The sequence below is a fragment of the Ammospiza caudacuta genome, chromosome 1, assembly GCF_027887145.1.
Source record: "Ammospiza caudacuta isolate bAmmCau1 chromosome 1, bAmmCau1.pri, whole genome shotgun sequence".
Classification (NCBI taxonomy): Eukaryota; Metazoa; Chordata; class Aves; order Passeriformes; family Passerellidae; genus Ammospiza; species Ammospiza caudacuta.
The window spans coordinates 16,490,592-16,504,002 of record NC_080593.1 but is presented as its reverse complement, the minus strand read 5'-3'; the positions used below and the strand labels follow the sequence as shown (position 1 = coordinate 16,504,002).

General features: G+C 38.0%; 1 protein-coding gene across 3 annotated transcripts in view; it reads left to right on the top strand.

Moving 5' to 3' along the window:
- WAC (WW domain containing adaptor with coiled-coil) overlaps positions 1–13,411 on the top strand; it is a 52,398-nt gene that overhangs the window by 28,321 nt on the left and 10,666 nt on the right. For 2 of the 3 annotated variants that reach the window (XM_058819233.1, XM_058819314.1), the window contains exons 8-11: positions 7,893–8,138; positions 10,054–10,176; positions 11,115–11,263; positions 13,198–13,316. In XM_058819233.1, coding sequence (XP_058675216.1) covers positions 7,893–8,138; positions 10,054–10,176; positions 11,115–11,263; positions 13,198–13,316 — 637 coding nt within the window. The remainder of the gene's footprint in view (positions 1–7,892; positions 8,139–10,053; positions 10,177–11,114; positions 11,264–13,197; positions 13,317–13,411) is intronic. The other variant, XM_058819393.1, reaches the window with a different exon arrangement.

Genomic DNA, 13,411 nt, shown 5'->3' with positions numbered 1-13,411 from the left:
AATTGACTGATGGCTTGGATTTTTTTTTGTCCAAAAGATGTGATTGTGGGTCACACTCCTAGCAGAGAGGGTTATGAATAGAAAGCTCTTCCCTAATCATTGTGGTTTTCAAAAATAATTTTTATTATAAAAAGGTTTTTTGCTGCTCCATTTTAATGTTGAATGAATTAATAGTTCTTCCCATTAAGTTAATGTCCATATCTAATGGTGTTTCTTTTTGCCATTCACTTACTTTGTTTTCCTCTGTGGGTTTATTTTGGTCATTTTTTTTTTCCACGTGAATGAAGTTGATGGTCCAGAAAGTTGTTTAGTTCTATAATACAGGCTGCATCTAATAAACTTACTTGCAGAATTGTCAGAAAGCAAACTGTGTTTTCACGTTATTGCTACAAAGGGAATGGATTTTTAAAGTTTTTTTAAAAGTTCCAGATGTTGAGACTTTATTGTGCATAGCTTATAATGGAAAAATTGGTGCAAATTCATGTTTTTAAAATCACAAAATCTTATTTTAAAAATTATCTAATTTTCTTTTTTTTTTCTTTAGTTATCCAGAGGAAGAGATAAAACAAATTTTATTTAATGAGGTTCTTACAACTTGAAGAGATTGCAGTATGCTGTATTCTAGTTTTAGTTTTAGGTTTTGTTTTTTATTATTTAAAAAACTTTCCTTGGAACTTGCATGATAAAAGATGAAGTTTTAGATGAGCTTAGAGTCATTTGCACAGCATTTGTTTTGAAATTGATGTTGACAGTGAAGAGGCTGCAGCCTTGTCCTGTTCCACTTCTTCAGCCATAGTCTGTGCTGTAAAGCCTGCAAAAGTCTCAAATTGTTATAAAGAATTTTTTTATAAGATGTGAATTAATTTTGCATTTTGTGTTGGTAGAATTCCAGTTGTCATTTCAAAATTAGTTTGATGCTTAATGATTCAGGTTAGGTTTATGAATGAGTGCCGTGTAATACAAATCCTTATTTTGCAATACTAGTGTAGATTGCTTGTCAAGGACTTTGAATTGATGTTGACACAGGTGTATCAGAATTGTAAAACTACAGGATTTGAATTTGTGGAGATGTTTAACTTTTCTCAGCATGCTGTGTTCATCTTGACTGTGTTTCGTGATGTTTGAGGGCTTCAAGTGCACTTAAGAACCACAGGATTGTATTATTAACAGGCATTTTTAAAAACTCTTATAAGCTAAAAAATAGTGTTTAGATGTTGGAAAGTAAACTTAATTCTCTGGCAAAATAAACAATGAAATAGTATGTCAGAAAAAGGGAATTAGGGAGGAAAAGAAAGGGAGTTAGGAGTTTCTGCTTCTATTTGTGGAAAAAGCAGGGGAAATCTGTACACCCCAGTGAGTGATATCTGAGGGTTTTTGTCAGACAAATATTTAATCTTGAGGAGTTTTGGCTAGGTAAATTAACTTCAAAAGGCAAAACTTGCAGGCTCCGTACAGCATCATAAATTAAACCAGGTTTTAAACTTTGTAGTTACATTACTCCAAAATGGATGTGGAAATATTTAGAGGCTTTGTTTTGTTGGCAGTGTTCTAGGGTTTAGTATCCTGTCTGAGCTGTGAAGTAAGATAGATGGGTTTAAATTAAGCTAAAGAAAGTACAACTAATTTGTAGTCTGTATTTTTAACATGTGAGTTTCTATCTCAGAGGGGTTTCTCTTTGTGAAGAAGCTGTAAAGATCACGGGTTGAGATGAGAACAATTTACTGGAAACAGCAATGAAATAAGAAATGAACAGTAAAAGCAGCAATATTATTAGAAGGGTGTACAAGAGAGGTGAAAGATTCACTTGTGAGCAAAAGCTCACCACAGGGGAGCTGCAGTATGGGAGCTGCTGCCACCTTCTCCCCCTGGAGAAAGGCTCCCTTCCCCAGCCCTGGCAGTGAAGTGAGGTGGTACAAAATAACTGCCCTTCCTGGCTGCTGCAGAAATTAACCCTGTGCTGGCCAGATCCAGGACATTATCCACCCCTTATTCTACACCACCTGCATCATGCCCAGATCCTGCACCTTCCATCTGGTGTTCTCCTGGCCAATTGCAAGATGTATCAGAATCTCCTGATTGGTATATCTGAAGCAGTCCCTACTCACTGTCCACAGTAGTTAATAGCATACAGTGACAGTGTCATTCAGCAGCCAGTGTTTTAAAATTCAGCATTACAGACTGTTCTCACAATAGAATCAAATCCCCTTGAGGTACTCATATAGTATTTCCTTATCCCTCTGCATTACCCACCAAGTGCACCCAGGCTCTTGAGCAAAAACTTGGATGGGTTTGCCTACCCTGTGTATGGGTTTTGCCTTTGCTTGAGGAAGGACTAATCCAAACTGTCTTTCCTACCACATTTTTCATGTGCACCACAGGGACTTAATCCCTTTCTGTGGTACATGAAAGTTTTGTTTGGACAGGGCTTTCTTGCTTAGTGGAGCCTCCAGTGTTAATTAACTAGGTGGCTTTGGCTAGATTTATCTCCCAGTGTTTGAAGGCCCTACCACTTACTGCTTTCAGTGTGGTTTTTAACAGTCTGTTGTACAGATCAGTTTTCCCAGAGGCTGATGTCTGATAGGGAGTATTATGTACCCACTCAGTACTGTGGCCCAGGTGTCTCTGAGGCTGTATTCAAAACGAGTCCCATTGGCTGCTTCAGTTCTTTCAGGGTACCATGCTGCTACAGGACTTGCTTTTCAAGGCCTGAGGTGGTGTTCCAGGCAGTGGCTGAGGCACAGGGTATGTCTCCAGCCATCCAGTGATTGTTCCTGTCATTGTAAGCATGTAGAGCTTGCTGTGGTGGATTTGTGGAAGTGTGATATAATCAATCTGCCAGGCTTCCCTGTGCTTCTCACTATCGTCCATTGTACAGCAGGGGCTTCACCCACTTGGTCTGCTTGATTGCAGTGCTTGGTTTGCAGTTGTGGGTAACCTGTGAGATACTGTCCATGGTTAAACCCAGACCTCAGTTGTGAGCCTGTCAGCGTGTTGCATCTCTTTCCTGATGATGTGAGGTGCCATGAGCCCACTGAACAGAAATAAATAATTCACCCTTACGTTGCCAGTCCAGATGCATCTGAGACACTTTAAGCTTGGCATCTTGGTCCACCCCTCTGTTGTTGGGGTGTTCCTCAGTAGCCCAACTCTCAGGTACAGAGAGCATCTGCATGACAGGCTTTCACAGTCAACTTCCCTACCCAAGCAATTATGTCTTGCCACTGTACAGCAGCCCAGATGGTTTTCCCTCTCCAGTGCCAACTTGTCTTTTTCCATCAGTCCAGCCACCTTCACAGAGCATTTGCAACTGTCTGTGACTCATTGTATAGGTAGAGTGTTGGCCATTTTGTCTCATTCAGTGATTCCTAAAGCCAGCTGGATGGCTTTCAGCTGTACAACCTGACTTGATCCACCTTGTCCCTCAATAGCTTCTGTGGCTTGCCTCATAGGAGTCCAGCAGCTTTCCATTTTCAGTGTGTCCCTACAATACAACAGGAGCCATCAGTGAAGAGACTATCACTTTTCATTTGGTAGTGGCTGATTATATGGTAAGGTCTCCTCAGCACATGTCACCTTCTCCTCCTCCTCCTCTGATGATAGTTTAAATTTTCATCTTTGGGCCAGTTAGTGATGACTTCCAAGATCCAAGGGCGATTGAGGTTTCCTGTTTGAGTTTGCAGCGTAACCAGCATGACCCAATTGCTCCACATGGCATCAGTGGCATGAGGTGTGGAAGGGATTTCTCCCCTGCACATCCAGCCCAGCAGTGGCAGTCAGGATGCCAGGAGTAGCTGTACTTAGGTGCCAATCACTTCTGAAGCAGCTTGAACCCCCTCATAAGTTGCCAGTGTCTTTTTTTGAGTTGGGATGTAGCAGGCCTCAAATCTTTTGTATCCCAATTCCAGAACTCCAGGGGTTATCCTTGTGTCTCCCCAGGTGCTTTTACCAGACACTCCAGGAAGGACCATTCTCCCTGACTGCAGTGTAGAGCATGTTTCACATCTTCTGTCTTGATTGGCCCAAGGAAATTCCAGAATTCTCAAAAGCTGGTTTAATAGGCCTGAGAGTGACAAAGGGCATAAAAAGCTGGGGAAAATTACCTGCCCCCGTTCCCCCACAGACTAGGTAAATTTAATGGACTCCCAGAGGTGGGCCCCAAAGGAAGGGTAAAAGAGCATTACTGAGCACACATGCCAAATGACCCTCACTGCCCACCACATGCCATAAACTGGTCTCCCACAGTGCAGCAACACAGCAATGCTGATCCCTCTCTCTCCCTGCTATGAAGAGGTACCGTGGTGGGCACACAGGGTGTATACAGGAATTTACACAGGGCTGTGTGCCACAACCATGTGAACAGACCAAACAACATTGTGGCTGTTGACTCCCTGCCCAGTACAACAAATGCTTAAATCAAATTTGTTTCAAACCACTCTGGTCAGATCTGATTATCTCAGCCCTTTGCGTGCCAAATAAAGCTCTTGAGGTTTATGAGTGGTGTTGCCCATGCACTATTCATTCACTGCTTCCTCCCTCTCTCCTGTGACAGGCTAGAGAGAATTGGAGGCACAAAAGGAAAAGATGGCAGCTTGAGATAGGAAAAATTTACTGGAATCAGCAATAAGAAATGAACACTAACAGCAACAATATTAATAAAAGGGTGTACAAGAGAAACAATTCACCCTACACTGACTGGAAAAACTCCCTTACCCCTGCCCCTGGTAGTGAAGAGAGGTTGTATAGAATAACCCATCTCCTCTGGCTACTCCAAAAATTAACCTTGTCCTGGCCAGAACTAGCACAGTTACTTAATACAGACAAGAAATACTTGAATTTCTACAGATATTTTTACAGATTTGTTTTGGTTTTGTTTTTTTTTTGTTGTTTTTTTTTTTTTTTTTGCAGAAACAGGTTTATAGCTTAAATTTCATTAATTATAAATTAATTTGTGTAATGCAGTGATGCTCTGAACAGTCATTTTATTCTGCATCCTCTGTGATGTTAAGTAGCAATTCTGATGTGACGTACATGTAGGTAATCATAATCTAGAGATGTATTCTTTTATAGCATTTAGTGATTTGATTTTGCTAAACATCTCAGAATATCGGAATGTTAGCATTAGGTGTTACCCTTGCTTTGTGTCTTTTCTCTACTTTTGATAGGGTGATTGTACAAAAATACCTTTCACAGTTACATTTTAACTTCTTAAAATACTTGAAGTAATACAGCTATGTGAAATAATGTCTCCATATTGTCTGAAAGAAATAAGTTGACTGTATTGTGTTGATGCAATTCAGTGTGCATTTTTAGAGCATAAAAACTCAAACTAAAGTAGTTTTACAGACCTCAGTGGTTTTGAGTGACATGTTTTGAGTTCTGTTATTCAAGAAATAAGTGAATACCCAGGACTGGGTGGGTATAAGGTTTATTTTAACTGATTGTTAGCTTGAGTTTGCCTTTGCTTCAGTGTATTTTCTGTTCAGAACTGCATGGGTGAAAAGCACTTCCAGCTGTTTGGTATGGTGGTGTGGTTTGAGGATCAGGTATTTGCTTACATGAATAAATAATACAGTAGTGAGCTGATTCTTTACTTAAAATAACTTCATATTTAACTCTGAAGACAAGCCTAAATGCATTAAATATGTTTTAAAATTAGTGCTGGCAGTTGCAGTATTTTTTCATTTTGAAATTAAGGTGTTTTAATGGTTGTTTTTCTGGTAAGGTTTTCAAAACTGTAGGTAGCAGGCTTGTACATGTAAGTACTAATGTGCTCCATTGTGCTTATTTTCCTTGCTTTTGTGTGCCAGTGTATCTTGATCTTATTTGGACTGTGACAGATCGAAGTTCAATTTCAAGTTCACATGTTTTTGTTTAGTATAATAAGATTCTTGTTTGTTGGATATGTCTTGACCTGAAGTTGTCTTAATGTTTACTTTGAACGCTGTAACATAGGATGCAATACTTTATAACAAAAACTTTTACTAATGACTTAGTGTTTTATGGTAACTAATACCTAATCAGCTGTCCTAGTTCACATGTTACTGAAAACCCTACAGAAACTTCATTCTTTTTTTCCCATCTTCAATCTTTGTAACCTCTTTGTCCCTTTGTAAGTTGTTCTTACCAAAGCTCCTGGCCAAATGACCATGTCCCTTCACAGATACATTGCTACCAACCCTGAGGAGATTGTAACTAGATAGGGGCACATCTTTTTCAGAAGTTTGCCTGAAACTCCAAAATATGTCTCTGTGTCCTGGCTGTTGCATCCTTGCAGGCTTTCAAATTCTTCAGCAGTTTTTTTTCTGGTTCAGATTTCTCAGCTTCTTGTCTGGAAAAAGTTTTCTGGAGTATTTGTGACCTTTATAAGCTATTTATACTATAACAGCATAGAAGCAGAAATCCTCTTCCCAGTGAGATTAGAAATCTTAGTGAAAAGATTTGCACATTGTTACTTCTGTAATTTTTTGTTTGTTTTTTTAGGGTTCTTCTCCAAATTAGTCTTGGAAGTTGAAGTTAAGGTTATTGGAATACAAAAGCTGTTAGAAATTCTGTGACATTTTATTCTTCTGTAGTAAAACAAACCAGACCATATCACTTCTTTACTAATAAAGTCAGCATCATCTTACTTTGACCGTTTCTCCAAATAAAAAAACCAAGCACACCCTTAAAGTAAAAGAACTTCCCAGCCAGTTTTTCCCTACTTTTGGGAAAAACTTCTAGAATTTTGCCCAAAATGTAGAATATCCAGGTTGACCTTCTCTGCCCGGTTTGAGGTGGGTTTAAAATCTGGATCTTCATTACTCTGGGCAAATGTCCTGCATGAGATCTTGGATCCATTGCTTTATGCTCTGCATCCAACTTCTTTGGTGCTATAGATGCATTAGTCTTGACTGATTGTATGGGCAGGGGTCTCTGAGGGTTTAATGAGGATGAGAGAAGGAGGAGCTCAGATTGAAATATGGTGGTCCAGGTTTCTTAAAGGAAGGATATTTGAAGTGACTGATGGTACACCTATAGTAAGTTGAAATACTTCCATTGCAGAGATTTCTCACCGTATTGGAATGGAGGAGCAACTTTCTGTTAAGTAGAAGTCATATTTAAAATTAATTAACTCATATTAATCAGAACAAATTGCCAAGTAGTATCTTTGTATTTAAGTAGTATTTGGTTCTCTGGAGAATAAGTGGTAATATTTCCTAAAATCGTATTAATGAAATAAAGGATATCGGTCTTAATGCTTCAGAAGAAGCTGACAAGTTAAAAATTAATTATGGGCAGACACATTTTAGATATTTTTCCACTCTGCTGTGGGGATGTTAACAGCACTGTTTTACATTTCTAGTACAGCTCATTGTCCTTTCTAAATCCTCAGCAATGTAGCTGGATTTTGTACAATAGACTTGTATTTGTGGCTTCTTGCACTGGTCTCTTCATAAATGAATCATGGCTTATACCCTCCTGTCAAATTTGACACAGTAGCCTATATGCAAAATCCATGGGCTATAAGGTTTTTCTTCATAGTATATTTTCCAAAGATAGATTGAGATCATAAGAGAAAGTATAGAATATGAGTGTAGGTGATCAGTAAGGAATTTTTGGCCCACATTTGACATAAAAGTTAAGGAAGAAAATGTCCCATTTTTAATACTGGCTGCTTTTCATCCAGTATCTTGAAGTGGAAAAGTTGCATTTGTGTACTCATAATAAATATTAGGTTGAATAGTGTAAACTGCATTAGAAATCCGCTGTCTTCAATTTTTGTTCTATTAATGTTGTGAGTTTTTTTCTTAAAATGGTAGTTAGGCATTTGATCTTCTGAATTTGAGTGTTGTACTAGTGAGTTGTCAGGTTGTATTGGGGAAAATGAAAAATACTGTCTGTCTTCTGTTCAGAGTCTGCATCTGTGGACAAGTCTGTATCCCATTCTTGCACAACTCCTTCTACATCTTCTGCTTCTGGACTGAATCCAACTTCTGCGCCTGCTTCATCTGCTCCTACAGTTCCTGTTTCACCTATCCCACAATCACCAATTCCTCCATTACTTCAGGACCCAAATCTCCTTCGACAGCTGCTGCCTGCTCTGCAAGCCACCTTGCAGCTTAATAATTCTAGCGTAGATATATCCAAAATCAATGAAGGTAAGGATTCTTCAACGTTCATGTAATCTCTCATTTACATTAGTGTATTATTGCATACCAGGCTGTAGTAAATGAAAGCCTTATTTTTATTGAGAAGTGAATAAATTAATCCCTAGGTAAAGTGGAGGTTTTTTGTGGGTTTTTTTTTTGTGTTAAACCTTCTCAACATTTAAGGTTTTCAAATTAATGAATGTTGATGTACATGAGCAGTGTAATTGAAACTGGTGACTTAATCACTATACCAGCATTTGTCTGTTGCGCAAAATTTCGTTAGAGCTCTTTGTTCTTTTGTTTCGTGCACTGTTCTTTGTTTTCTGTAGTTTGTGCTGCTGTTCTGTTAATGTGTGTTGCAAATAGTGAAACTTCTAGGGGTTCTTAAATCTTGTTGCCTAACAACGTTTTTCTTTAGCATAACAAAGAAAGCTTCTCTGAATACAGGTAGTGTATCAGTAACTTTGCTAGCCAGTGAAATGTTGTACATTTAATCAGTGTGTCCCTTAGATTTTTGTTACATTGGCTTAGGTTGTTAGTAGTCAGTTTATCACTTAGTTATAGTGCCTTCTGCTGCAAGAGCAGGTAGAGAGTTGATGCATTTTGAATGCCGTTTTATCTAATGTGTCTGCATGTGACAAGTTACTGATAAAGTGGTGTAGGATTTTTTGTTTGCTTCTTGTGCAAAGATCACTGATTTAAATAGGAAGTAAAACATTTACATGAAGTGCTGAGAGTTAATTGTCTTTAACTTTCTGAAAGTGCAAATCAAGTAAGGGAAAATGCTTACAAAGTATTCTATACCTTATTCATCAGAAAAAAGTGGTCAGTTGCTTCCTTTTAATCAGCAAATATTGTCTTCATTCAGTAAGTGAGTAGGTCACTGGTTTCTTTTTCCTGTGCAGGGAAAGTCTTTGAAACTGTAATCCACTAGGTTGGACTAAAAAAAGAAGTGTTATGGCTGTGTTGAAAAATGAAAGGTCCACTCAACTCCAGTTGTATTTTATTAAAAAGCTGCCCAGTGAAATTTCTAGTAATTTTCTCTTGCTGTATGAGCAGCAGCTGTGTATGTCTTGGAACAAGAGTGTTCAGAATTGTTCTGATGGCTTGAGGGCTGTGTCCACATGGGCAGAGTGATTTCACCTTGCACAGCAGGGCTGCCCTTACTGTGCACACGATTCAGTTACTCTGTGCTTTGCTGGTGAGTCAGTTTTTGCAGGAGTGTGCTGGAAGGTATATCCAGGAAGTATCCCACAGAGCCTGTAGACCTTTTTGGAAAGGTTAGTTCAGAAGCTCAGAGTTCAGGGTCTTTGTCATCTCATACTGCAAGATGCTCTTCCTGTATTGTGCCGTTTTAAAATGGTTTAAAGTGATTTTTTTTTTAATTGGTGGGGGGATGACATGGGACAGCTAAACCCAGAAGAGATAAGGGCTTTTTATTAGTAAGAAGAAACATGGATTTTTAACCTGGAAGACATTTGTCTGCCTCTTGAACATTAAGTCTGGCCCTCATCTCTTTCAGTGAGTTGAAGTGATTCTGCTTTTTTGCTTTTTTAAAAAATTATTGTAGTATAAAAAAAATCTTCACACACGTTCTGCTTACTACAGCAGCAAATTGAACAAATTTTCTCTTGCTGTTTACAAGAATTATTACTAATCTGTACGGTCAACTGGAAGATTAGACTTTATTTTTTTAAAGAATTTTTGTTAAATGTATGTCATAAAACTGCTAAAGAAAGGACTTGCTAGACATTCTAAGTCAACTTGAAATCAAGTAACTGAAGAACAGTTGAGGTGCATCTTTGGTCATGGTAGATATGGGAAATAAATCTGGAAGAAAACGTACCTTAAATGTAATTAGCCAGTTTCAACAGTTTAAAGTGGTGTTCTAGAATTGTCAGTAAAACAGAATGTTTGTTTTCAGTTCTAACAGCAGCTGTGACACAAGCCTCTCTGCAGTCTATACTCCATAAAATTCTTACTGCTGGACCATCTGCTTTCAATATCACCTCCCTAATTTCTCAAGCTGCACAACTGTCTACGCAAGGTATTCAGAGTTTTTTTTTCACTTATGTAAATTTGTTACACAACGTTTTAAAAAGGCTGATACAGTTGTGGAATCTGTCTCATGTCATATCTTCGGCCACACGATGTGGAGAATGTGAAATGACTTCTTTTTCCAAAGATAGGATAAAAAATTGTTATTGAGGGGCAGGAACCTGACACACTACTAAGTAAACAAGCCTTTCTGTCTCACCTTTTGGGATTTTCTTTGTATGTTAAGAAATTCTACATGAGTAATGTGAAACTTCTGGAATTAGGTGTAAGTTAACAGTATAAAACACAACTCTTCCTTACTTCAACACTCATCTTGTAGTACTGTGCAACTGTGACTCTTGGGGGAGGCTTTAAATTCTTAAAGTTTCCTCTCTCTGGTGGGGGCTTTTTTTTTCATCTTCTAGGCAAGATACTCTTTCAGATATTTCCAATATATTCTGGCTTGTAACTTAAAAAAGAACTTTAAAACTTAAGTTTAGAAACTTAAACCAAAACAATAAATGCAGTCATCTTACTGAGTAGGTAAGCAGTGCTAATGGTAATTTTTAACCGTGAGCGGGGAGCTGTTGGTATATGCCTAGAATGGATTAATAGGTTTCTGTATAAACTGTTATGCTTTCTTTTGGTTAAATCAAATTGAGCACTCTAAAATAGGAGTTGCATATTACTTAGTCACTTTATCTGTAAAAAACATTTCCTAATAGCTTCTTCTCTTTCCCCTCCCCTGAAATTTTAGAAGTGGGGAGTTTGGGGGAAATACATTTCCTTAGCTAGGATTGTTGTTGAGCGTTAGATTGTTCTAGTTGTTCACAGTGAGCATGTTTGTATATCATCTAATATAGCATACTCCAGAGTACACAGAGAAAATCTAATTTGCATTTATGATAGGATATGGTTTTATTAAAAGCGTTTTTCTTGTCTTTACAGCTCAGCCATCCAATCAGTCTCCAATGTCTTTAACATCTGATGCCTCATCACCAAGATCATACGTGTCTCCAAGGATAAGCACGCCGCAGACTAACACTGTTCCACTGAAACCTTTGATGACTACGCCACCAGTATCATCCCAGCAGAAGGTGAGCTCCTTTTGCCTTATGCCATATTGCAGTAAGAAATCATCATACATAATATTAAATATCCTTCCTATAGATCCATGTGCTAACAGTTGTGTGTAGGATAATAAAATATGTATGTTATCTTTCCCAATAGAAACAAACAACTGGAAGCAACTACTTGACTGTATTTTAGCAGTTCAGCTCCAGCATGAAATCTAGTTTACTTTTCTTGAGGAAATTCTTAATGCTGGCCTCAGATGCTGTCTGGGGATTTTACCAAGGCATTGATATTCTAGCATATTTAAATAGCAACAAAAGCATACCTCAGTGGCAACAACTGATACAATTATTTAGACTTACCCAATAAAAGATGTTTAGAATGGGAGAGAACTTCTTGGGGAAATTAACTTGAAGTAGTCTCAGATTTTGTGTAGAAATGTTCCAGGTGTTTACAGATCAATAACATAATGTCCCTTTCCCTTCCTGCCCCCTCACCTCTCTTCATTCAGAATTCCTTCATTGGATCAGTGACTGGGAAATGTAAATTGAAGCTAACATACAAGTTCCTGATGTTCTTCCCAAGAAACCCCTACCTTCCTAAAATCTGTCTTCTCTATCACCACTTCTGCTTAGCTGAGGTGTCTTTTTCTCAGTTTTCTGCTCACAAGTGAACCTCTAATGTCTTGGATGCCTTTGAGGAATACTTTTCAGGAGAACACATTGCATTCCTCATTATATTCAAAATGCCTTATTTTCTCTCATCAGATTTTTTTCATGGGTACAAAGAAAATCAAGTGATTCTCCCAGTTTCTTTTGATTGACAGTGATACAATGAATTGCAAAGCTTCATGTGTGTACCAGTACTGATTGTTACTTTTCCTCTTAGACATTTAAGAGCTTGAATTTACATTAAGACCTCCCCACTGCATATTTAAATGAATCAAGTTATGTCTTGAGTTTATTTTACCATCTGTGGTTTGTTTCATAGAAGTCATAGTTTCTGAAGTAGAGAATTTTTGGAGGTTCAGGAGACTGCTAGTTAGTAATCTACACTAATGTGAAGTCAGCAAATGCCAGAGAGGCTGGACAATTTGGCTTTTTTGTCTATATGGATCCCTAGAAGCCATTTTTTCTTTGCTCTCTCCCTTTTCTCTCAATATTGTTAGCTTAACTTTGGGAAGTAGAGGATAAATTTTGAAGCTCAGCCTGTTTTGTACGTATTTCAAAATTGGTATGCAAAGCATTGGGCGAGATGAAATATATCTTGGACTTCATTTGCTGTAAATTAGACATTACTAGATTCCCAAACTTCTCATCCTGATGTAGTTGAGAAATTCATAGAAAAGACTTTATCTTACTGCTGGTATCTTAGTACCTTGCTCTGAATGTGTACTACAAGGGAAAAGCAAGAAAGTACTGATGACTATTTTTGTAGTCACCTGTGAGTTTAGAACTTAGAGAAGAGAGAGCAGCAAACTGATAAATATGCTTTAGGGTTTTTTTCCATTTTTGATAGAGATGTTTTTAATATGCTTGTGATGTAGTTATGTTCTTGACACTGTGTAATATATTTTCAAGTAGGGAACTCTTAAATTTATACATGAAGATTTTATTTGGGTGATGAACAACTCTTCTGAGGTTGAAAATCAGCTCAGTGCTCAGATGGAATTTACAGTCAAAGATAATACAAGCTTGAAATATTTTGACAAATCACATGGGTCTAAATTTGCTTCTGTTACGTCTGTTAATAACCCCTTCTTAGTAAAAAAAAATCTTTCTGCACAGCTGGGGAACTAGAATTTTTTTTAAATAACACCTTGTGAAGATAATAAAAATTGTGTCAGCAAAAGGCCTTGTAACAAAAAACCCTACAGGTGTTGAAACTGTAATTTCCTTGTTTTTTTCTGTTTTCTCTTTACTGTGCAGGAATTCTAATGAAGTTTTGAACTTTGCAGGTTGCTACTCCAGGTGTTAAACAAGGACCAGCTTCCCAGGCAGCACCTCAGCAGCCAGTAATAGCTGACAAGCAGGCGGGTCACGAACCTGCCTCTCCACGAAGTCTTCAGCGTTCGAGGTACGTTGAAATGCTTCTCTCTTCTGTCATTAGATTTTATCTGCATTCAGTGTGTGTTGTGTATGTTGCAGTTAGTGGACTCTCTTTGGCCAGTT